The 22,917-nt window shown below is 40.7% G+C and overlaps 1 protein-coding gene across 6 annotated transcripts in view; it reads left to right on the plus strand.

Annotated features, from left to right (window-relative positions):
* PAN3 (poly(A) specific ribonuclease subunit PAN3) overlaps nt 1-22,917 on the plus strand; it is a 157,202-nt gene that overhangs the window by 14,168 nt on the left and 120,117 nt on the right. For all 6 annotated transcript variants that reach the window (XR_010123533.1, XM_054446516.2, XM_054446518.2 and 3 more), the window contains exon 2: nt 22,609-22,730. Coding sequence is in view for 5 of the 6 variants with exons in the window: in XM_054446516.2 (XP_054302491.1) it covers nt 22,609-22,730 (122 nt within the window). In the remaining variant the exon portion in view is untranslated. The remainder of the gene's footprint in view (nt 1-22,608; nt 22,731-22,917) is intronic.

The following is a 22,917-nucleotide window of genomic DNA, read 5'->3' on the forward strand; positions in this document are numbered from 1 at the left end:
TCTTTGCTAGATTATTCTAGTTAGCTACCTTTGTATGGTTAGGTTAGCATGGAGCTAAAGATAAATGTCCTGTTTGAAAAAATGACAGCCCTTCAGAAAACTCTGGCAGTTTACAGAAGAAATACAAATGGCCAATAGGTATATAAAAGTTCCTAACAAGTGAATAAAAGCAAATTAAAACAGGCATTCACTTATTTATCTTTTACCTTTCAAGTTGATAAGAGCACAAAGATTGTTGATACCTAGTGTTTGTGTGGGTATGGGGGGGAAAAGACACTCTGGTATGACACTTTTAGAGGTCAGTATTCATTAAAATTTAAGATGTCCGAAATGCAAATCAAAACCACAATGAGATACCATCTCACACCAGTTAGAATGGCAATCATTAAAAAGTCAGGAAACAACAGGTGCTGGAGAGGATGTGGAGAAATAGGAACAGTTTTACACTGTTGGTGGGACTGTAAACTAGTTCAACCATTGTGGAAGTCAGTGTGGCGATTCCTCAGGGATCTAGAACTAGAAATACCATTTGACCCAGCCATCCCATTATTGGGTATATACCCAAAGGACTATAAATCATGCTGCTATAAAGACACATGCACACGTATGTTTATTGCGGCACTATTCACAATAGCAAAGACTTGGAACCAACCCAAATGTCCAACAAGGATAGACTGGATTAAGAAAATGTGGCACATATACACCATGGAATACTATGCAGCCATAAAAAATGATGAGTTCACGTCCTTTGTAGGGACATGGATGAAATTGGAAATCATCATTCTCAGTAAACTATCGCAAGGACAAAAAACCAAACACCGCATGTTCTCACTCATAGATGGGAATTGAACAATGAGAACACATGGACACAGGAAGGGGAACATCACACTCTGGGGACTGTTGTGGGGGGGGGGGAGGGGGGAGGGATAGCATTAGGAGATATACCTAATGCTAAATGGCGAGTTAATGGGTGCAGCACACCAACATGGCACATGTATACATATGTAACTAACCTGCACGTTGTGCACATGTACCCTAAAAGTATAATAATAATAAAACAACAAAAAAAGAAAATTTAAGATGTCCACGTCCTTTGGCACAATAGTTTATTGTTAGACTCATTCTGTGGAAACACAGGATATATGTACAGAGTTATTCACCGCAGCCGATCTGAGGTAGTGAAAAGTTGAAAATAGTGAAATTCCTGTTAATAAGGGTGTTATCCATATAGCAGGATATCATACAGCAGTAAAAACAAGCAAGAGTTTTATATACAGACAAGATGCTTAAAATATATTACTAAATAGGAAGAAGAAGTTACAAAACAGTATGTATAATACGCCTTTTTTTTTTTTTTTTTTTTTTGAGACCGAGTCTCGCTGTGTTGCCAGCCTGGAGTGCAATGGCACGATCTCGGCTCACTGTAACCTCCGCATCCTGGGTTCAAGCGATTCTCCTGCCTCAGCCTCCCGAGTAGCTGGGATTACAGGCACCCACCACCAGGCCTGGCTAATTTTTGTATTTTTTTAGTAGAGACGGGATTTCACCATGTTGGCCAGGATGGTCTCGATCTCTTGACCTTGTTATCCTCCCGCCTCGGCCTCCCGAAGTGCTGAAATTACAGGCGTGAGCCACCATCCCTGGTCGTAATACACTTTTAAAAGATATGTAAGAAGAAAAGATCTAGAGACAGCACTGAGTTGTTAATGTTAGTATTTCTGTGGTGGCATGATGGGAAACTTTGATTTCTGTATTTCTGAATATTTTTTCCTCAAGTCTCTTATAATCAGAAAAAGAATCAGTAAAGATAACTAACATACACACATACGAAAGACGAACCCAAACCAGCCCTCCAGATGCTAGCTTACAACAAGATTTAGCAAAATAATTGGAAATGCATGTGTTTGCTAGTTTCTCCAAAATTCAGCGTTAGCCTTCTGAGCTCATCCATGGGTTTGGATGATCTTAAACTGATACTTTATGTGACAAGTAAGCTGGTTTTAGAAATAAAATTTTCTCTCTGTTATTAAATTTCTAGCCACATTACTAGAAAACAATAATGGAAAACTTTTTAGGCCATTTATTGCTTAATTGGCAGCTTTTGATTATGTAGAAAATAGTAATTATCTTGGCATAGATCTCAAACTAAAACTGGTTTATTGGAGGATATTTTTCGGTCAGTATTCAGATTGATGATACTAAATAGCTTCACCCAAGATCCCAATTTATTTAGTTGTTGATGTTCAAGTTTGTAGTAAGTTCATCTTGGAATGCCTATGGTATTGCAGCACTCCCCAGAATCAGCTGTTTTTACCGGTCTTACTGCACTGCATTTCTTTTCTGATTGAAGAGGCTAGGTAATAATGTATATCATAAACATGTTCAGGTCAAAACAGTGTACTGTATACACTCCAGTGAAACAGTGGGATCTCAGCTGGGTACTTGTCGTTAAGCCACTTGATTCATCTAAAATTTCTGTTTCGGGTTTTGTTTTTGTTTTTTTTCTTACTATAGGCCTTGCTGTGGCTATCTTGGTGTATAGGTATGACAACTTCCTTAAGAGCCAGTTTGCCAGATAGACCTTGCAGTTTGTATTTTTTATATATTTATATATTTTGAGACAGAGTTTCGCTCTTGTCGCCCAGGGTGGAGTACAATGGCGCGATTTTGGCTGACTGCAACCTCTGCCTCTAGGATTCAAGTGAGTCTCCTGCCCCAGCCTCTCAAGTAGCTGGGATTACAGGTGCCCACCACTACGCCCAGCTAATTTTTTGTATTTTTAGTAGAGACAGGGTTTCTCCATGTTAGCCAGGCTGGTCTCAAACTCCTGACCTCAGGCGATGCCCCCACTTTAGCCTCCCAAAGTGCTAGGATTACAGGTGTGAGCCACCACGCTCGGCCTGACTTTGCAGTTTTTTTTTCTTTTCTTTTCTTTTTTTTTTTTTGAGATAGAGTCTCGCTGTGTCACCCAGGCTGTAGTGCAGTGGCGCCATCTCAGCTCACTGCAAGCTCCACCTCCTGGGTTCACGCCATTCTCCTGCCTCGGCCTCCCGAGTAGCTGGGACTACAGTCGCCCACCACCGCGCCCAGCTAATTTTTTTGTATTTTTTTTTTTTTTTTTTTTAGTAGAGATGGCGTTTCACCGTGGTCTCGATCTCCTGACCTCGTGATCCGCCCGCCTCGGCCTCCCAAAGTGCTGGGACTACAGGCATGAGCCACCATGCCGGGCGACTTCGCAGTTTTTTAAACAATGTTAACTTTCCTCCCTAGAGGTCTGATACCTCTGCAGGTAACTCACTGTTGACTAAATGACGTAGTATATGTGTTCTCTGGGCACTGACTAGAGAATGTAATTTAATTATTAAACATATATTTAACATTTCTGTGCTAGGTATCATATAGATACTGGGGAATACAAAGACATATGAGGTTGGACACAGTGGCCTGTAATCCCAGCACTTTGGGAGGCCGAGGCGGGTGAATCACTTGAGGTCAGGAGTTTGAGACCAGCCTTGCCAACATGGTGAAACCCGTCTCTACCAAAAATACAAAAAAATTAGCCAGGCGTGGTGGCATGTGTCTGTATTCTCAGCTACTGGGAGGCTGAGGAAGGAGATTTGCATGAACCTGGGGGGTGGAGGCTGCAGTGAACCGAGATGGCGCCAGTGCACTCCAGCCTGGGCAACAGAGTGAGACTCCATCTCGAAAAAAAATAAAAATTAAAAAACAAAGATATATAGACATGGCCCTGGTCATTTGTGAGTGCATAGATTAATAAAGGAGTTTGACATTATAAATTATGACATAGTGTGATATATATACACATCTCATATATCCACACACATATACATGAAATGTATAACAAACTCTATTCAGGGATATTTTGAGAGGTGATATTTGAAATATTTTTCAAAAGATGTATGAGGCATACATACCTGGTAGAAAAGGGCATTCTAGGTAGATGAGAAAAGACACAGATTTTGAGAGGAAGCACTATTCATAGTTTTATAGTCATCTGATGTGGTTAGAGAATAGGCCAATTGTGGAGAGTGGTACCAGATAATAAGCTGTGGCCACATTGTGAAGGCCTTTCTAGGTTATGCTAGTAAGTGATATGATAAGATCTGTGTTTTACCACCCCCAAAGCTGGCAGAAGACAAGAAATAACCAAAATCAGAGCTGAACTGAATAAAGTTGAGATGCAAGAAACCATACAAAAGATCAGTGAAAAGAGAAGTTGGTTATTTAATATAATAAATAAGATTGCTAGACTGCTAACTAGACTAATACAGAAAAAAGAAGATCCAAATAAACACAGTCAGAAATGACAAAGGGGACATTACCACCTACCCCGCAGAAATACAAAAAACCCTCAGAGACTATTATGACCACCTCTATGCATGTAGGGTAGAAAACCTACAATAAATGGATACATTCCTGGAAATATACCTCCTAAGATTGAACCAGAGAGAAATTGAAACCCTGAACAGAGCAATAATGAATTCTGAAATTGAATCAGTAATAAAAAACCTACCAACCAGAAAAAGCCCAGGACCAAATGGATTCAAAGCCGAATTCTACCAGACATATTAATATAAAGAGCTGGTACAATTCCTACTGAAACTATTAAAAAAAAAAATGGAAGAGGAGGGGATTCCTCCCTATCTCATTCAATGACCAGCATCATCCTGATACCAAGACCTGGCAGAGACTCAACAAAAAACAAAAGCTTCAGGCCAATATCCTTGATAAACATAGATGCAAAAATCTTCAACAAAATACTAGCAAACTGAATCCAGCAGCATAACAAAAAGCTAATCCACCAGGCTGGGAGCAGTAGCTTAGGCCTGTAGTCTCAGCACTTTGGTAGCCAAGGCAGGTAGATTGCTTGAGGCCAGAAGTTCAAGACCAGCCTGTGTAACATGGTGAGTACCTATGTCTACCAAAAAATTAAAAAAACTAGCTGGGTGTGGTGGCACACACCTGTAGTTCCAGCTACTTGAGAAGCTGAGGTGGAAGGATGGCTTGGGCCTGGGAGGCAGAGGTTGCAGTGAGCTGAGATTGGGCCATGGTACTCCAACCTGGGCAACAGAGTGAGACCCTGTCCAAAAAAAAAAAAAAGCTAAATCACCATGATCAAGTAGGCTTTACCCCTGAGTTGCAAGACTGGTTGGGCATACACAAATCAATAAATGTTACCCGTCACATAAACAGAGCTAAAAACAACCATATTATCATCTCAATAGATGTAGAAAAGGTTTTCCATAAAATTCAACATCCCTTCATGTTAAAAACCCTCAATAAACTAGGCATTGAAGGAACACACTTCAAAATAATGAGAGCCATGTATGACAAACCCACAGCCAGCATCATAACTGAATGGGCAAAAGCTTGAGAACTGGATGGAACAAGACAAGGATGCCTACTCTCAACACTGCTATTTGACATAGTACTAGAAGTCCTAGCCAGAGCAATCAGGCAAGAGAAAGAAATAAAAGGCATCCAAATAAGAAGAGAGGAAGTCAAACTATGCCTGTATATGATATGATTTTATACCTAGAAAACCTCGTAGTCTCTGCCCAGAAGCTCCTAAATCTGACAAACAACTTCAGCAAAGTTTCAGGATACAAAATCGATGTACAAAAATCCGTAGCATATCTATACACCAACAGCATCCAAGCTGAGTGCCAAATCAAGAATGCAGTCCTATTCACAATAGCCGTGAAAAATAAAATACCTAGGAATACAGCTAACCAGGGAGGTGAAAGAGCTCTACAATGATAATTAGGAAACACTGCTAAAATAAATCAGAGATAACACAAACAAATGGAAAAACATTCGATGCTCATGGATAGGAAGAATCAATATTGTTAAAATGGCCATACTGCCCAAAACAAAGTAAATATTCAGTGGTTTTCCTATCAACCTGCCAATGACACTCTTCACAGAATTAGAAAAGACTGTTCTGAAATTCATATGGAACCAAAAAACAGCCTGAATAGCCAAAGCAATCCTACACAAAAAGAGCAAAGCATCACATTACCTGATTTCAAACTATACTTCAAGCCCGTAGTAATCAAAACAGCGTGGTACTGGTACAAAAACAGTGACATAGACCAATAGAACAGAATAGAGAGCCCAGAAATAAAGCCTCACACCTACAACCATCTGATCTTCCACGGAGTTGACAAAAACGAGCAATGGGGAAAGGACTTCCTGTTCAGTAAATGGTGCTGAGATAACTGGCTAGCCGTATTCAAAAGATTGAAACTGGACACCTTTGTTACACCATATACAAAAAATTAACTCATTGTGGATTAAAGACTTAAATGTAAAACCTAAAACTATAAAAACCCTTGAAAACCTAGGAAATACCATTCTGGACATATGCCCCGGCAAAGATTTCATGATGAAGATGCCAAAAGCAATGGCGACAACAACAAAAAATTGACAAATGAGACCTAATTAAACTAAGGAGCTTCTGCACAGCAAAATAAACTATCAATAGAGTAAGCAGGCAACCCACAGAATAGGACAAAATATTTGTAAATGATGCATCTGACAAAGGTCTGATATCCAGAATCTATAAGGAACTTAACAAGCAAAAAACAACTCCATTAAAAACTGGGCAAAGGACATGAACAGACGCTTTTCAGAAGAAGACATATACTCAGCCAATGAGCATATGAAAAAATGCTCAACGCTGGCTGGGCGTGGTGGCTCACGCCTGTAATCCCAGCACTTTGGGAGGCTGGAGGTGGGTGGATCATGAGGTCAGGAGATCAAGACCATCCTGGCTAACACGGTGAAACCCCATCTCTACTAAATATACAAAAAATTAGCTGGGTGTGGTGGTGGGCACCTGTAGTCCCAGCTACTCAGGATGCTGAGGCAGGAGAATGACGTGAACCCGGGAGGCGGAGCTCACAGTGAGTGGATATCGTGCCACTGCATTCCAGCCTGGGTGACAGAGCAAGACTCCATCTCAGAAAAAAAAAAAAAAAAAAAAAAAAAGCTCAATGTCACTAATCATTAGAGAAATGCAAATCAAAATCACATTGAGATACCATCTCATAGCAGTCAGAATGACTATTATTGAAAAAATAACAGATGCAGGTGAGGTTGCAGAGAAAAGGGAACACTTATACACTGCTGGTGGGGAAAGCAGTTTCATGATTTCTCAACGAACTTAGAATTATCATTTGACCCAGCAATTTCATTTTTAGGTATATACCCAAAGGCATATACGTTGTTCTGTCATAAAGACACATGCATGAATATGCTTATTGCAGCACTCTTCACAATAGCAAAGACATGGAAGTGACCTAGATGCCCATCAATGGTAGACCAGATAAAGAAAATTTGGGGCATGTACACCATGGACTACTACACAGCCATGAAAAAGAACAGGATAATGTCCTTTGCAGCAACATGGTTGGAGCTGGAAGCCATTATCCTAGATGAACTAACGCAGTAGCAGAAAACCAAATACTACATGTTCTCACTTATAAGTGGGAACTAAACATTGGGTATACATAGACATAAAGAAGGGAACAATAGACACCGGAGCCTTCTGTTTTTTTTTTTTTTGAGATGGAGTTTCACTCTTGTTTCCCAAGCTGGAGTGCAGTGGCACAAATCTTGGCTCACTGCAACCTCCGCCTCCCTGGTTCAAGCAATTCTCCTGCCTCAGTCTCCTTAGTAGCTGGGATTACAGGCATGCACCACCAAGCCCGGCTAATTTTGTATTTTTAGTAGAGACGGGGTTTCACCATGTTGGTCAGGCTGGTCTTGAACTCCTGACCTCAGATGATCCTCCCGCCTCGGCCTCCCAAGGTGCTGGGATTATAGGTGTGAGCCACTGCGCCTGGCCAATACTGGAGACTTCTTGAGCAGGGAGAGTAGGAGGAGGGTGAGGAAGGGAAAAGTACCCATTGAGTACCGTGCATATTATCTGGGTGACAAAATAATCTGTACACCAAACCCCCGCCATATGTAATTTATCCATGTAACAAACCTGCATGTATACCCCTGAAACTGAAATAAAGGTTTTTTTTTTTTTAATATTTATTTTTTATTTTTGAGACAGAGTCTCGCTCTATCACCCAGACTAGAGTGCAGTAGTGTGATCTCGGCTCACTGCAACCTCTGCCTCCTGGGTTCAGGTGATTCTCCTGCCTCACTCAACCTCCCAAGTAGCTGGGGTTACAGGTGTACGCCACCACGCCTGGCCAGTTTTTGTATTTTTGGTAGAGACAGGGTTTCACTATGTTGGCCAGGCTGGTCTCAAACTCCTGACCTTGGGTGATCCACCCGTGTCCCCCTCCCAAAATGCTGGGATTACAGGCATGATTCACTGTGCCCGGCTTTACTCTTTATTTTGAAAAGATAACTGTAGTAGGCTTTTTTGACTTACAAGGATGGAAATGGGGAAATCATTTGGAACAGTCTTTACGATAGTTAAAGGGAGTAATGCTAAGGACATGGTTTAGGGCAGTGGAAATGAATTAGAGGGGGCACATTTTAGAGAGATTTGGTGAAGCAGCTACTTGGGATGCATAAGGAAGAGAAGGGAGGCAAGGATAACCAAGTTTTTAGTTTTAAAGTACTTGTCACATGTCTTAGAGACTTTTAGTAATGGGCAGTTGGAAATGTGAGTTAGGAGATTAGGATTGAGTGAGATGAATGTAGTGTAGTGATTTTTGAAATGTTTGAAATAAGACAAGGCTTTAAATCTCAACTCTGACACTGTCACTAAAATGAGAAATAACCACATATATCTTAAAGAACTGTTGGGATTGTGCATATAAACCTGTCAATAAGTAACAGTTGGCATTATTTTAGCTGTCTCATTTATCAGAACTAGGGCTGAATGTTTCACAGCAAATGGATGAGAGTTTAAGAGGGAGAGATTGATCTATTTAGATTGCTGGAAAGTTAGTACTTGAGCTATATCATTAGTTCTTTATGGAATTACCTCACTTTAGTTGTGGCATAATATTCTTTTCTGTACTTCTATTGAGAATAAATACAAAAAGTGTTTCAAGAAATCTTTGAGTTGTCTTGAAGATGTCATGGTGTTCAATGTTCTTTATGGAAAAATCCTTGTAATAATTTCTTTGAAGAGTTTAGTACTAGGAAAAATGGTTTTGCTCAAACAAATTGGTATTTGTTATTTTACTAAGCAAGCAATTTTTAAACTTCCGTTTTCTCTTTTTTTATCTTGGCTGTTTCAAAATGTCTGAGCTTAATGTTTGAAATATTTTTATTAACCTGTATTTTTAGTTTAATCTATATTTAATCTTTTATTATGTGGCTCTATTGTATGTTTTCGGGGGCGGGGAGCTTACACAACAAATTTATTGTCTCAGGTTTGGAGGCTGAAAGTCTAAGATTAAGGTGTTGGCTGGATTGCCTTCTTCTGAGGGCTGTGGAAGATAATCTATTCCATGTCTTTCCCCTTAGCTTTTGGTTTGCTGACAATCTTGGACATTTCTTGGCTTGTAGAAACATCTTCCCAATCACTCCTTTCATCTTTACTTGATGTTTTCCCTTTGTGTGCATCTGTGTTCAAATTTCCCTTTTTTATAATGTCACCAGTCATACTAGATTAGGACTGCCCTAATGACTTCATCTTTAATTATATCTGCAATGACTCTATATTCAAATGAGGTCACATTCCAAGGTGCAGGGGATTAAGACTTCAGTATAGGAATGTGATGGGAGTTGGGGGGGACAGTTGAACTCCTAACAGTTGTGTGGTTAAACAAATGAGATAATAACCTGAAATGCCTTATGGAGCTTCGGAGTTAGGTAGAGAATTGAGAATTTGAACTTGTTATCTTCATGACTGTCTCCACAGAAGCTTTAGTTGAACTTCTAACAGTTGTGTGGTTAAACAAATGAGATAATAACCTGAAATGCCTTATGGAGCTTCGGAGTTAGGTAGAGAATTGAGAATTTGAACTTGTTATCTTCATGACTGTCTCCACAGAAGCTTTATCATAAGGGCAGGAAGCACAGTGTGTATAGTCATTAATTGCTGTTTTCTGACAGTTTGACTTTTTCCTTAGTTTGTGAACTTTTGAGGGAATTCCAGCTCTTCAAACAGACAATATGTCTTGTCTACCTGCTTTGGATTTGAGTCTTCTCTTACAGACAGCTTCTGTGGGTTTTATAACAGATATGTAAAATATTCCAGCCTACCTTTTTATCATTTATTTTAAAATTAAAAAGAGAAAAACCTACATGGAAAGTTTTTCCTAACACACGCTATTACAAAGAGCATATTAGTGTTTCATCAGAAAAAGCAGGCTACTTTTTGCAAATAAATAAGTGGATTTGGCACCTAATATCGACTGGGCATGCCAGTATACTGAATTATCACAACAACCTTGGAAAGTAGATGGCTACTGTTTTAGTGTTACAGAGGAAGAAACTGAGACTTAAGTATACTGTTGAAGGTTAGCAGTTGGCAACTGGCTGAAACAGACCTCATGGTCAGTATCTGTTAAAAGTCTATGCTCATTCCACAATCCGATAAGGAAAAGGATGGTGTGAGTATCTGCTGAGGGGTAGAGGAGCCCCTGTTTCTTGGGCCTGCACCCACTATACTGTCATCTGGCATCTCTGAGGTCTCAGTTTCCTCATTGGAAAAGTAGAGGCAATCAGCCGGGCGCCGTGGCTCATGCCTGTAATCCCAGCACTTTGGGAGGCCAAGGCAGGTGGATTGCATGAGCTCACGAGTTTGAGACCAGCCTGGGCAACATGGCGAAACCCTACCTCTACTAAAAATACAAAAAGTTAGATGGACGTGGTGGTGCACACCTGTAGAACCCGGGAGGTGGAGGTTGCAGTGAGCTGAGATCACGCCACTGCACTCCAGCCTGGGCAACAGAGTGAGACTCTGCCTTGAAAAAAAAAAAAAAGCATTTAATTGAAAATAAATGTTTGTACAAATGTGCTAGGCTGGGCTCAGTAACTCATGCCTGTAGTCCCAGTACTTTGAGGGGCCAAGGAGGGAGGATTGCTTGAATTCAGGAGTTTGAGGCTGCAGTGAGCTGATTATGCCACTGCATTCCAGCCTGGGCAACAGAGGGGGACTTTTTTCTCAAAAATAACAACTTGCCACCAAGCTTAAAAAAAAAAAACCTAACAAAAATGTGCTATTAGATTAAGGAATACCAAAAAGTGAAAGGTGTGCATAATTACAGATACATACAGTGTAGTTACAGATAATTTAAGGCCGAATGCAGTGGCTTGCACCTGTAAACTCAGCATTGTGGGAGACCAAGGCAGGAGGATCACTTGAGCCCAGGAAGTTTTCTTTTTGAGACAGCATCTCGCTCTGTCACCCAGACTGTAATGCAGTGGTATGATGACAGCTCACTGCAGCCTCAACTTCCTAAGCCCAGGAGTTTGAGACCAGCCTGGGCAACATAATGAGACCCTGTCTCTACAAAAAATAATAAAAAATAAATTCAAAACAAAACAAAGATCAGATAATTTACATTGGTAGATAGTACAGAAATATGTGAAAATTTAAAGGCTTAAATACTGTAGTTGAAGACAGCAATAAAAAGTCAAAAGGAAGTTTTTCTTGTCAAATGAATGATATAAATAGTATCTTAAGAGGTAAAAGTTATAACAGCTTGGAATAATTGGGGAATACTTTCTAGAGAAGGGCAAATTAAAAAATAATGTTTATGATGACCTGTTAGAAAACATGCGAGGCACTTTACATAGATTATTTCACTTGATTCTACACCACAACCCTATGAGTGAGATGGTGTTTAACCTCTTTTTTCAGATAAAGAAATGAAATTTACAGTTACTTGCTCATGCTCATATAGTATGTAAATGGCACAAGTAGGATTCAAACTCAATGTGTAACTCCAAGTATTTTTTCTTTCTCATCATACCTGAGTCTTGAGTATGTGCATTAGAAATTGATTGTACTCCAGATGGTAAAGTGTGGGAGATTTTAAGCATATAATGAGTATATCATTGTAACTGGAGGAGAAAGTTGAATCATTATACGATTCTTGTAAAGATCTTACAGTAGATGTATATACTTTTATTACTTTACACCATGATCTTTAATCTTTTGTAAATATTGGTGTAAGGTATTCAGTTTTTTCCCTAGATGGATACTCAGTTGTCTTAAGTCCATTTACTGAATAATCCCCCTTTTCCTCTACTAATTAAACAAAAAGTTTTATTGGCCAGGCATAGTGGTGTGCGCCTGTAGTCCCAGCTACTCGGGAGGCTGAGGTGGGAGGATTTCCTCAGCCTGGGAGGCAGAGATTGCAGTGAGTTGAGATTGTGGCACTGCATTCCAGCCTGGGCAACAGAGCTGTCTCAAAAACAAAACAAAACAAAACCTTTATTGAAATGTAATTTACATGCTATTAAATTCACCTATTATAAGTACAATTCAGTTATTTTTAATAACTGTATAGAGTTGTACAGTTTTTTTAAATAACTTTAAGATATTGTTTTTCATAACTCTTAATTGAAGTTTTCTTGGTAGATGGTATGATTTTCATTTTATAATTGATGGCATAATCTGCATCTTACAAGCATTTTGCCCAAGACTTTGTGGCCAGTAAATGGCAGAACCGAGACTCAAACTCAGCACCTTTTAGGAAGTATTAGCATGATAGTTGAGAACAAATTGTTGAGGATATGCTAATGTCAAACTAAGAAGTTTGGATTTCATCCTTTAGCGTGAGCATCGCCAGCATCTTCTCTGTAATGCCCTACTCAGCACTTGTAGCTGGGTACTTTTTGGAAAATGTCTTCTATGATGGAACTCTAGTCTCTGAAGGCTCCATGTAGAAAGGGTTCCCTAGTCAAGTAAATTTGGGAAGTACTCTGACTTCTTTTTGGATTATCACAGTTCACATTGTATACACACATCCTGGGAAGTTGTACAGTAAAGAAATGGGTTTACTTGTTTTTACTCATTTTCCCCCAGAATTTTCCAAGTTTCTTGACCATAGATGACCTTTTGAGTAACACTGCTCTAGTATGATGTTTTGGAGAATTAGACTCAATTCATTAAGAGGGGTCTGAAGAAGAAAATTAAGCTTCAGGATTGGATTTTTTTTAAAAGTAGGTTATTATTGTGTACATTAACTGTTAATAGTTGTGGGGTAACTGCTGACAGATGGAGAAGTTCTTCTTATTTTTTTTAGACCGAATCTCACTCTGTTGCCAGGCTGGAGTGCAGTGGCGCAATCTCAGCTAACTGCAACCTCTGCCTCTCAGGTTCAAGTGATTCTCCTGCCTCAGCCTCCTGAGTAGCTGGGACTACAGGCATGCACCACCACGTCTGGCTAATTTTTGTATTTTTAGTAGAGACGGGGTTTCACCATGTTGGTCAGGCTGGTCTCGAACTCCTGACCTCGTGATCCTCCTGCCTTGGCATCCCAAAGTGCTGGGATTACAGGCATGAGCTAGTGCGCCCAGCCGAAGTTCTGATTCATTAGGTGTAGGATCCTTTGGTCCAAAGTTTGAGATTTTGTCTCTTGATTTATACTTGTATATCCCTTTTTTTTTTTTTTTTTTTTTTTTTTTTTTTTTGTAGAGATGGGGGTCTTGCTGTGTTGCTCAGGGTGGTCCTGGATTCCTGGGCTCAAGTGATAATACCACCTTAGCCTCCCACAAAGTGCTGGGATTACAGACATGAGCCACCATGCCTGGCCTCATTTCTTTTAAAAATCTGAAAGACTGTTTAGTATAGTAGCAAGATCACTTTTATGTCCCAGGTGTACCATTTACTAGTGTTGTGACTTTGGGTAAGCTATAATCTCTGATTCAGTTTGCTTAACCATAAAATAAAAAGAATATCAACCTTGCCACAGTTGTTATTCAGATGTAGATTCACATCTATAATGATTGTTCAATTTGTTATTATTCTATAGTGTCTTAGTTCATTTCTGCAGCTCTTAACAAAATATTGGAGACTGGGTAATTTTTATACAACAGAAATTTATTTCTCAGAGTTCTGGAGGCTGGGAAGTCCAAGATCAAGGTGTTGGTTGGTTTGGTGTCTGATGAGGGCTGCTGTCTGTGTTTCAAGATGGTGCCTTGTTGCCACCTGCTCACATGGTGGAAGAGTCTAACAGTTTCCTTGTGCTTCATAAGGGTGCTAATTCCATTAGCATCATGGCATGCTCCACCCTCATGACTTAATCACCATCTAAAGGCCCCAATTCTTAATACTATCACATTGATAAGTTTCAACACATGAATTTCGCAGGGGGTCGGGGGGACATTCAGACCATAGCATTCTGCCCCTATCCCTTAAATCCTTGTCTTTGTCACATGCAAAAAACATTAATTCTATCCCAGTAGTCTCAAAAGTCTTCCAGCACCAATTCAAAAGTCCGAAGTCCAGAGTCTTGTCTAAATTAGGTATGGATGAGACTCAAGGTATTCATCCTAAGGCAAATTGCTCTCCAGCTATGAGCCTGTGAAATCAGACAAGTTACGCTTTTCTAAAATACAGTGGTAGGACAGACACAGGATAGATATCTCCATTCAGAAAGGGAGAAATTGGAAAGAAGAAAGGGATAGCAGATCCCAGGAAAGCCCAAAACCCAGCAAGGCAAACAACATTAAATCTGGATGCCTGAGAATAATCTTGTTTAACTCCTTTTCTTGCCTTCTGGACACACTGGGACTGGGGGTGGGTCCTGAAGGCTTCAGGGAACCACGCCCTTATGGCTTTATCTGGGGCAACCCTTAATGCAACTCTCACAGGTTGGAGTCTGGTGCTTCTGGCTCTCCTAGGCTGGTGTTGCATGCTGGTGGCTGCACAGTTCTGAGGTCTCTGGGGGCAGCCTCGCCTTCACAACTTCACTAGACATAACCCTGGTAAAAGCTCTCTGCTGCAGCCTGCCCCTTTGGCAGTTCTCTGTCTAGCCCCTGAGGCTTTCTGAGGAATCCTTTGAAATCTAGGTGGGGATAGCCATGCCTCTGAGTGTACTGCACTTCTGAAGAGTTAGCACCATGTGGGCATCACCAAGGTTTACCCCTTGTGCCCACTTTTGCCCTCCACAGTGGAGGCCTGAGCTGCACCTGGCCGCACTTGAGCCACAGTGGAGGTAGTCAGGGAGTCTTGCTTGGGAATAAGGGGAGCAGAGATGTGAGGCAACCCTGGGCAACTGGGCCTCTCCCTAGAAAACAGTTTTGTACTCAAGGCTCTGCCATTGTGGGCCTGTGGTGGGGAGTAGCAGCCTTGAAGCAAATCTGAAATGTCTTTGGGTTCATTCTTCCATCGTCTTGATGAATATCAGCTGCTTCCTTGTATCTGTATGAATCTCTTTACCTTTTTATTTTATTTTTTTTTTATCTTAATTTTTTTTTCTTTTTTTTTTTAAGAGATGGGGCCTCACTATATTGCCCAGGCTGGTCAATCTCCTTATCAAAAGGTTGCTTGGTCATGCTTGTGGTACTCTTCCAATACCACACCCCCTTTTTTTATTTCGAGACAGAGTCTCTGTTGCCCAGGCTAGAGTGCAGTGGCACAATCTCAGCTAGCTGCAACCTCCACTTCCTGGGTTCAAGCGATTCTCCTGCCTCAGCCTCCGTCTGGCTGATGTTTGTATTTTTAGTAGAGATGGGGTTTCAACCATGTTGGCCGGGTTGGTCTCAAACTCCTGACCTCAGGTGATCCGCCCACGTCGGCCTCCTAAAGTGTTGGGATTATAGGTGTGAGCCGTTGCGCCTGGCCCAATACCCATTTTTAATCTTTACAACCTAGCCAGGCTGAGAATTTCCCAAATTTTTAAGTCCTGCTTCCCTTTTGATTGTAAATTTGATCTTTAGGCCAGGTGAGGTGGCTCATGCCTGTAATCCTAGCACTTTGGGAGACTGAGGCAGGCGGATCACTCGGGCTCCAGAGTTCAAGACCAGGTTGGGCAATATGGTGAAACCCTGTCTCTACAAGAAAAAAAAAAAAAAAAAAAAATTAGCTGGGTGTGGTGGCTCATTCCTGTAGTCCCACCTATTTGGGGGCCTGAGGTGAGAGGATTCCTTGAACCCAGGAGTCCGAGGTTGCAGTGAGCTTAGATTGCGCCACCGCACTCCAGCCTGGGTGACTGAGTGAGACCCTGCTTCAAAAAACGAAACAAAAAAACAACAAAAAAATCTTTAATTCATTTCTCACATATTACTATAAGCAATTAAGAGAAGCAATATAGCATCCTCAACACTTTGCTGAGTGATTTATCCTGTCAAATATCCTAGTTTATCCCTTGAAAGTTTGCCTTACCTTACACCTCTTTTCTACATACAGGCATTAATGCCATTCATGAGGACTCTGTCCTTGTGACTTAATCACCTTCTAAAGGTCCCACTTCAGTAATATCACATTGTGGATTAAGTTTCAATATATCAATTTTGGGAGACACATTGAGACCATAGCACACAGAGATGTAATAGTTCTACAGGTTGAGTATATCTTATTTGAAATGCTTGGGGCAAGAAGTGTTTTGGATTTCAAATATTTTTGGATTTGGGAATTATTTGCATTATACCTACTTGTTGAACATCCCTAACCTGAAAAAATCAAAAATTGAAAATCTTCCAGTGAGCATTTCCTTTGAGCATCATTGGCACTCAAAAAGTTTCAGATTCTGGAGCGTTTTTGGTTTCAGATTAGGGAAGTAATAATAAACCTTTAATACAGATAGCAATAGAGCTTTTATGGAAAAGGGAATTGCAGCCTGGGCACAGTGGCTCAAGCCTATAATCCCAGCAGTTTGGAAGGCCGAGGCGAGTCGATCACTTGAGGCCAGCAGTTTGAGACCAGCCTGGCCAACATGGTGAAACTTTGTCTCTACTAAAAATACAAAAATTAGCCAGGCCTGGAGGCACATGCCTGTAATCCCAGTTACTTGGGAGGCTGAGGCAGGAGAATTGCTTGAACCCGGGAGGCGGAGGTTGCAGTGAGCTGAGATCGTGCCACTGCATTCCAGCCTCAGCAACAGAGCGAGACTCTCTTAAAAAAAAAAAAAGTGTATTGTGGCTAGGTGCAGTGGCTCACGCCTGTAATCCCACCACTTTGGGAGGCCGAGGCGGGTGGATCATGAGGTCAGGAGATCAAGGCCATCCTGGCTAACATGGTGAAACCCCGTCTCTATTAAAAATACAAAAAATTATCTGGGTGTGGTGGCAGGCACCTGTAGTCTCAGCTACTCTGGAGGCTGAGGCAGGAGAATGGCGTGAACCCGGGAGGCGGAGCTTGCAGTGAGCCGAGATCACGCCACTACTCCAGCCTGGGCGACAGAGTGAGACTCCGTCTCAAAAAAAAAAAAAAAAAAAAAAAAAAGTGAATCACAAACTATTAGTCCGTGGAAACAGTGTAAGATTTACTTAAAGTAGCTTGCAAAAATAAAAGATTGAAGGACTGAAAAATTCTTGATGATTTATTCTTGGTAATTAAGGTCACTCACATATCTTACACTTAAGTAATTTAAATTTAAAAGTGTTCTACATGCATTTTCTCATCTTTTTTTGTTTTTATTTTTATTTTTTGAGATGGAGTCTCGCTCTTGTTGCCCAGGCTGAAGTGCAGTGGTGCAATCTTGGCTCACTGCAACCTCCGCCTCCCGGGTTCAAGTGAGTCTCTTGCCTCAGCCTCCCAAGTAGCTGGGATTACAGGTGCCCACCACCACGCCCAGCTAATTCTTGTATTTTTAGTAGAGACAGGGTTTCACCATGTTGGCCAGGCTGGTCTCAGATGAACTCCTGAGCTCAGGTAATCTGCCCACCTTGGCCTCCCAAAGTGTTGGGATTACAGGCGTAAGCCACCATGCCCGGCTGTATTTTCTCTTTGAACACCTGGTGAAGTAGGTTGGATATGTGCCTGTTCTTGGTAATTAAAAAAAATTAATATATTTATGATCTGTATAGGATGGAATAATGTATCATTGGTTAGTGATTTTTGCTAACTGCACTCCAAGTATCTATTTCTCTTTTCTCCCTTCCAAAACAAGAAAAGTCAAATGTAAGTATATTGTGTGTGGAATGTTTACTTCAAAAAATAATAATTTTAGGCCGGCGCAGTGGCTCACGCCTGTAATCCCAGCACTTTGGGAGGCTGAGACGGGTGGATCATGAGGTCAGGAGTTTGAGACCAGCCTGGCCAAGATGGTGAAACCCCATCTCTACTAAAAATACAAAAATTAGCTGGGCGTGGTGACGGGCGGCTGTAATCCCAGCTACTTGGGAGGCTGAGGCAGGAAAGTCGCTTGAACCCGGGAGGCAGAGGTTGCAGTGAGCTGAGATCACACCACTGCACTCTAGCCTGGGCGACAGAGCAAAACTCCGTCTCAAAATAATAATAATAATAATTTTAACCATTGATTACTGGCTATATCAGCACTCCCTTGCCACCTACCCCTGTTTTGGTTAAGTCCAGTCAGGTGTTTCCTCTGCTAGGGAGCATAAGTCGTCTTCTATCAAAGTTGTGTATCTGAAAGGAATATATATATCAGTGTTAATATAGTGAAAATCACTACCAGAAATTTGTGTGTTTATTGGGACAAATTCTATTTCTTAATGATAAGGTGTTATTAAAAGGTGGGAACTTTATAAGATGGTTTTATTGTCCTCTGACAACAGTTTAATATTCATTAATTTTACCAATATTTCATTTTGCTTATGTGCAGTGGACCTTGCTTTCGAGGAACTTAAAAATTCTATTAAGACAAGACATTGACCATAGATATTTGAATTCTTGGCATGTTCAATAACTGTTCTATTGGCTTGTACAAAATGTGAAAAGAGAAAATTGGATTTGAAATTAATAAACATAATAAAAGCCTTTGAAGTGAAAAGCATTTAAAATCAAAATGCTATATTAGAAAACAATTTTACTCTAGAATTGTACTCTATTTTGGAGTAACCATTCTATTTTATTAGGAAAATGTGAAGAGTAGATGCCTTAAGGAATGGAGGAACCTCTCCCCTTATGGATTGCTCTGTCATCATCATCATCATCATCATTATTGTGAAAATAACTACATTGTAAAGAAAGTCATAAGATAAATGAGGAACGTCTTTATTTATTTTTTCATTTTTTTTGAGATGGAGTTTTGCTCTTGTTGCCCAGGCTGGAGTGTAATAGTGAGATCTTGGCTCACCACAACCTCTGCCTCCCAGGTTCAAGTGATTCTCCTGCCTCAGCCTCCTGAGTAGCTGGGACTACAGGCATGCGCCACCATGCCTGGCTAATTTTGTATTTTTAGCAGAGATGAGGTTTCTCCATGTTGGTCAGGCTGGTCTCAAACTCCCGACCTCAGGCGATCCGCCTGCCTTGGCCTCCCAAAGTGCTGGGATTACAGGCGTGAGTCACCGCGCCTGGCTGAACGTCTTCCTTTTAACCAACCACATGACCCAAAATTGTTAACATTTTGACATATTTATTCATTTTTTTCTGTGTATGTGTAAGCACACATCATTACTCTCAAATAAAAATGTGTTCCCCTTTCACTTCACATTGTAAATGGTTATTACACTAGAAAGGAACAAAACTTGCTCCTGTTTTCTCTCTACTACACTCTCACACAACACTTTTGACACCAGAAGTGTGGAGTTTTTTTCCCACACCAGCCAATTCTCCAGTTCTCTGGTTACTACATGGGTGTCCTACAATTCAATTATGACACTACTTGGAGTTAGTGCAGACTCCAGAGGTTAAGAGCTCAGTCACGCAAGACTGCTCTCCACTTCAGATACCAGTGACATGTAGCGGGTCCTCAGATTATCCACACTTCTATCCGACTTGGCTACAAATTGGGAGTTCCCATGACCCCTCCTCAGGTTTGATAATTTGCCATGATGGCTCATGGAACTCAGGGAAACACTTGCTTGACTGGTTTATTACAAAGGATACAGATGAACAGTCAGATGAAAAGGTAGATAGAACAAGGATCTTTTTTCTCTGTGGAGTTGGGGTGTGCCACCCTCCTGGCTCATAAATGTGTTCACTGACCCACAAACTCCCTGAACCCCACAGTTGAGGGATTTTTATGGACGCTTCATCTCGAAGGCAAGGGAAATTATTAACTCAGCCTGTAGCCCCTCTCTCCTCACTGGAAGATGGTTGAGTAGGGCTGAAAGTTCCAAACTTGTAATCAGGGCTTGGTCTTTCTGGTGAACAGCTCCCATCTAGGTACCTAACAAAAGTCACCTCATTAGAACAAACGCTACTCCTATCCCCCCGGAAATTCCAAGGGATTTAGGAGGTCTGTGTTAGGAACTGAGGTCAGAGACCAAATATTTGAACCAAAGATGCTCCCAGCACCAAATATTTGAACCAAAGATGCTCCCAGCACCAAATATTTGAACGAAAGATGCTCCTAGCGCCTATCACTTAGGAAACAAGTTTTTTTAGGAGCTCTGTGCCAGGAACTATAGATGAAGGCAAAAGAAATATGTATTTCTTTCACAGTGTCACAGACACATACAATTATTTAGTCTTGGCTGGGCACGGTGGCTCACGCCTGTAATCCCAGCACTTTGGGAGGCCGAGGCAGGTGGATCACGAGGTCAGGAGATCAAGACCATCCTGGCTAACAACGGTGAAACCCCGACTCTGCTAAATATACAAAAAATTAGCTGGGTGTAGTGGCGGGCGCCTGTATTCCCAGCTATTTGGGAGGCTGAGGCAGGAGAATGGTGTGAACCCAGGGGGCGGAGCTTGCAGTGAGCCAAGATCACACCACTGCATTCCAGCCTGGGTGACAGAGCGAGACTCTGTCTCAAAAAAAAAAAAAAATTATTTAGTCTTTATTATCATTTTCTATAACAGTTTATTATGGAAAATTTTAAACTTTGATAAAAGTAGAGAGGGATAGTGTCATCCCTGTCACCCAGCTTCAACAATGATTGATATTTTCCCAGTCTTGTCTGTCCTCCTATTTTAGTTCTATTTTGCTGAAATATTTTAAACATATCCTGGACATTAGTTACCATGACTTTGAATTATTTCATAGTAGTTTTTCTATGGATTTACTTAATCATTCTTCTGTTATTACGCATGTTAACCTACAAGGAAGAAGCTGAGGCAAAATTAATATAAATAGAGAGTCAGCCAGGCATAGTGGCCCTGTAATCCCAACACTTACAGAGGCCGAGATGAGAGGATCACTTGAGGGCAGGAGTTCGAGACCAGCCTGAGGATCATAACAAAATCTCATCTCTACAAAAACAAAAGAAAAGTAGAGAGTTTATTTGGGCCAGACTTGAGGATTGCAACCCAGGAGCATAGATTCAAGTTGCCCTCAATATATCTTCTGATTAGCAGTAGTGGATTTTTAAAGGTAAAATAGGGGGACAGGGAGTGAAAGTGTGTCAGGAATTCTCATTGGCTTACAGAAATAACATTGATTCAGCTATACATTGTTAAGCTGTAGGGTGATGGTTACAGTGTCCAATGTGGCATTATTAGGTTAATCTATAGCTACTTACGGCAATAGCAGGCAATTTCAAGAGATGAGCACATAGCTCAAAGTGGGGAGTAGGCTGTGACTGCTGTCTCATTTTAATACCTCTCTGGGCCTGATATTAAAAGGGTTTGCATTCTTCAGATAATAAATAGTTCTCTTTTTTTCCCATTTCACATTGTTTCAAATTTGTTGTTAAAGATGAACTTTTTATATGTAAATATTTAGGTGTTTCTGATGATATTCTTCAGCCATATGCTGAAGTTGTAATCACCAAAAGATATGAACCATTAAAATAAACTTTTTGTAATTATAAATGCGTACATTTTCGTTATGGATGTTTTGGGAAATAAATTTTAAAAACTAAGAAGAAAATAAAAATTACCTCAGATTGTTTTCCAAAGAGACCCAACATCCCTTCTATCCACATTTTTGTAGTTTGCTTCTTACTGAGGTTGAAGGGGGTTTCTCAATGACTGCCTGGAGAAGAGTAAGCCTACTTGCAGCCCATCTTGTTGTTAAACTAGCAGATTAGAAAATAGCTGTATGCTAAACACTTACTAGGAAGTAACATCTAAGACGCAGTGTCCTGTTGATTGCCCTAATAGTTCTACAATCCTTCAATATCATCCTACCCTAAACTCTAAAGAGAACTATCAGTATTGCTGAATTCCATCCTATTGCTACCTCTGCAGATTTTTTTCCCCCTGAATTTTGAGTTAGTGTGAGTCTGCTGGTTTGTTTCAAAAGATGTGTTTTGAGAAACAGTCTTGAGAAAATTGCTTCTGTTTACCATCCAGTGATTCACAGGAGAAATTGTTGTCCTTTTACTAAGTTGAAGAAAGAAAACTTGATGAGGAAACTAGAAATGCAAGTGGTAGAAACTTAATCATATTGTGCCTGGGGGCTGTTTGGTGACTCATAGAAAATAAATTATTTCTGTGGGAAATAATTAGTCAGCTTGAGCACTGTTTAACATATTTCTGGAGCCAACCCAATTTTATTTGATCCTACCTGTTATGAACTGGTAAATAAAAATAAGTGTGACAGATTTGAGACTTTACAACTTATTTAGGAACACAGAAGTGAAATCAGTGTTTCATCCTCTGAAATAATTTTAAATACTTGAATTTTCCTTCTCTTTCAGTTCCAGGAATGGATGGAGGTGCTTTAACTGATACAAGTCTCACAGATTCCTATTTTAGCACCAGCTTTATTGGAGTCAATGGATTTGGAAGCCCTGTAGAAACAAAATATCCCCTGATGCAGGTATCCTTAGTATAAATTCATATTGCACTATGAATTTTATTCTAGGGCCAGAGGACATACAGAGTCTTCGTTTATTCCTACATTTGTTGAGTGGGAGGTGAGATTTTAGGAGGCAGTGAGATGGGTGAGATGTAGGTAAACTATCTCCCATGGGGTTGGAGTTAATGAGAGCTTTTGTAAGTGGGGG

This window comes from Pongo pygmaeus, chromosome 14 (genome assembly GCF_028885625.2).
Source record: "Pongo pygmaeus isolate AG05252 chromosome 14, NHGRI_mPonPyg2-v2.0_pri, whole genome shotgun sequence".
Lineage (NCBI taxonomy): Eukaryota > Metazoa > Chordata > Mammalia > Primates > Hominidae > Pongo > Pongo pygmaeus.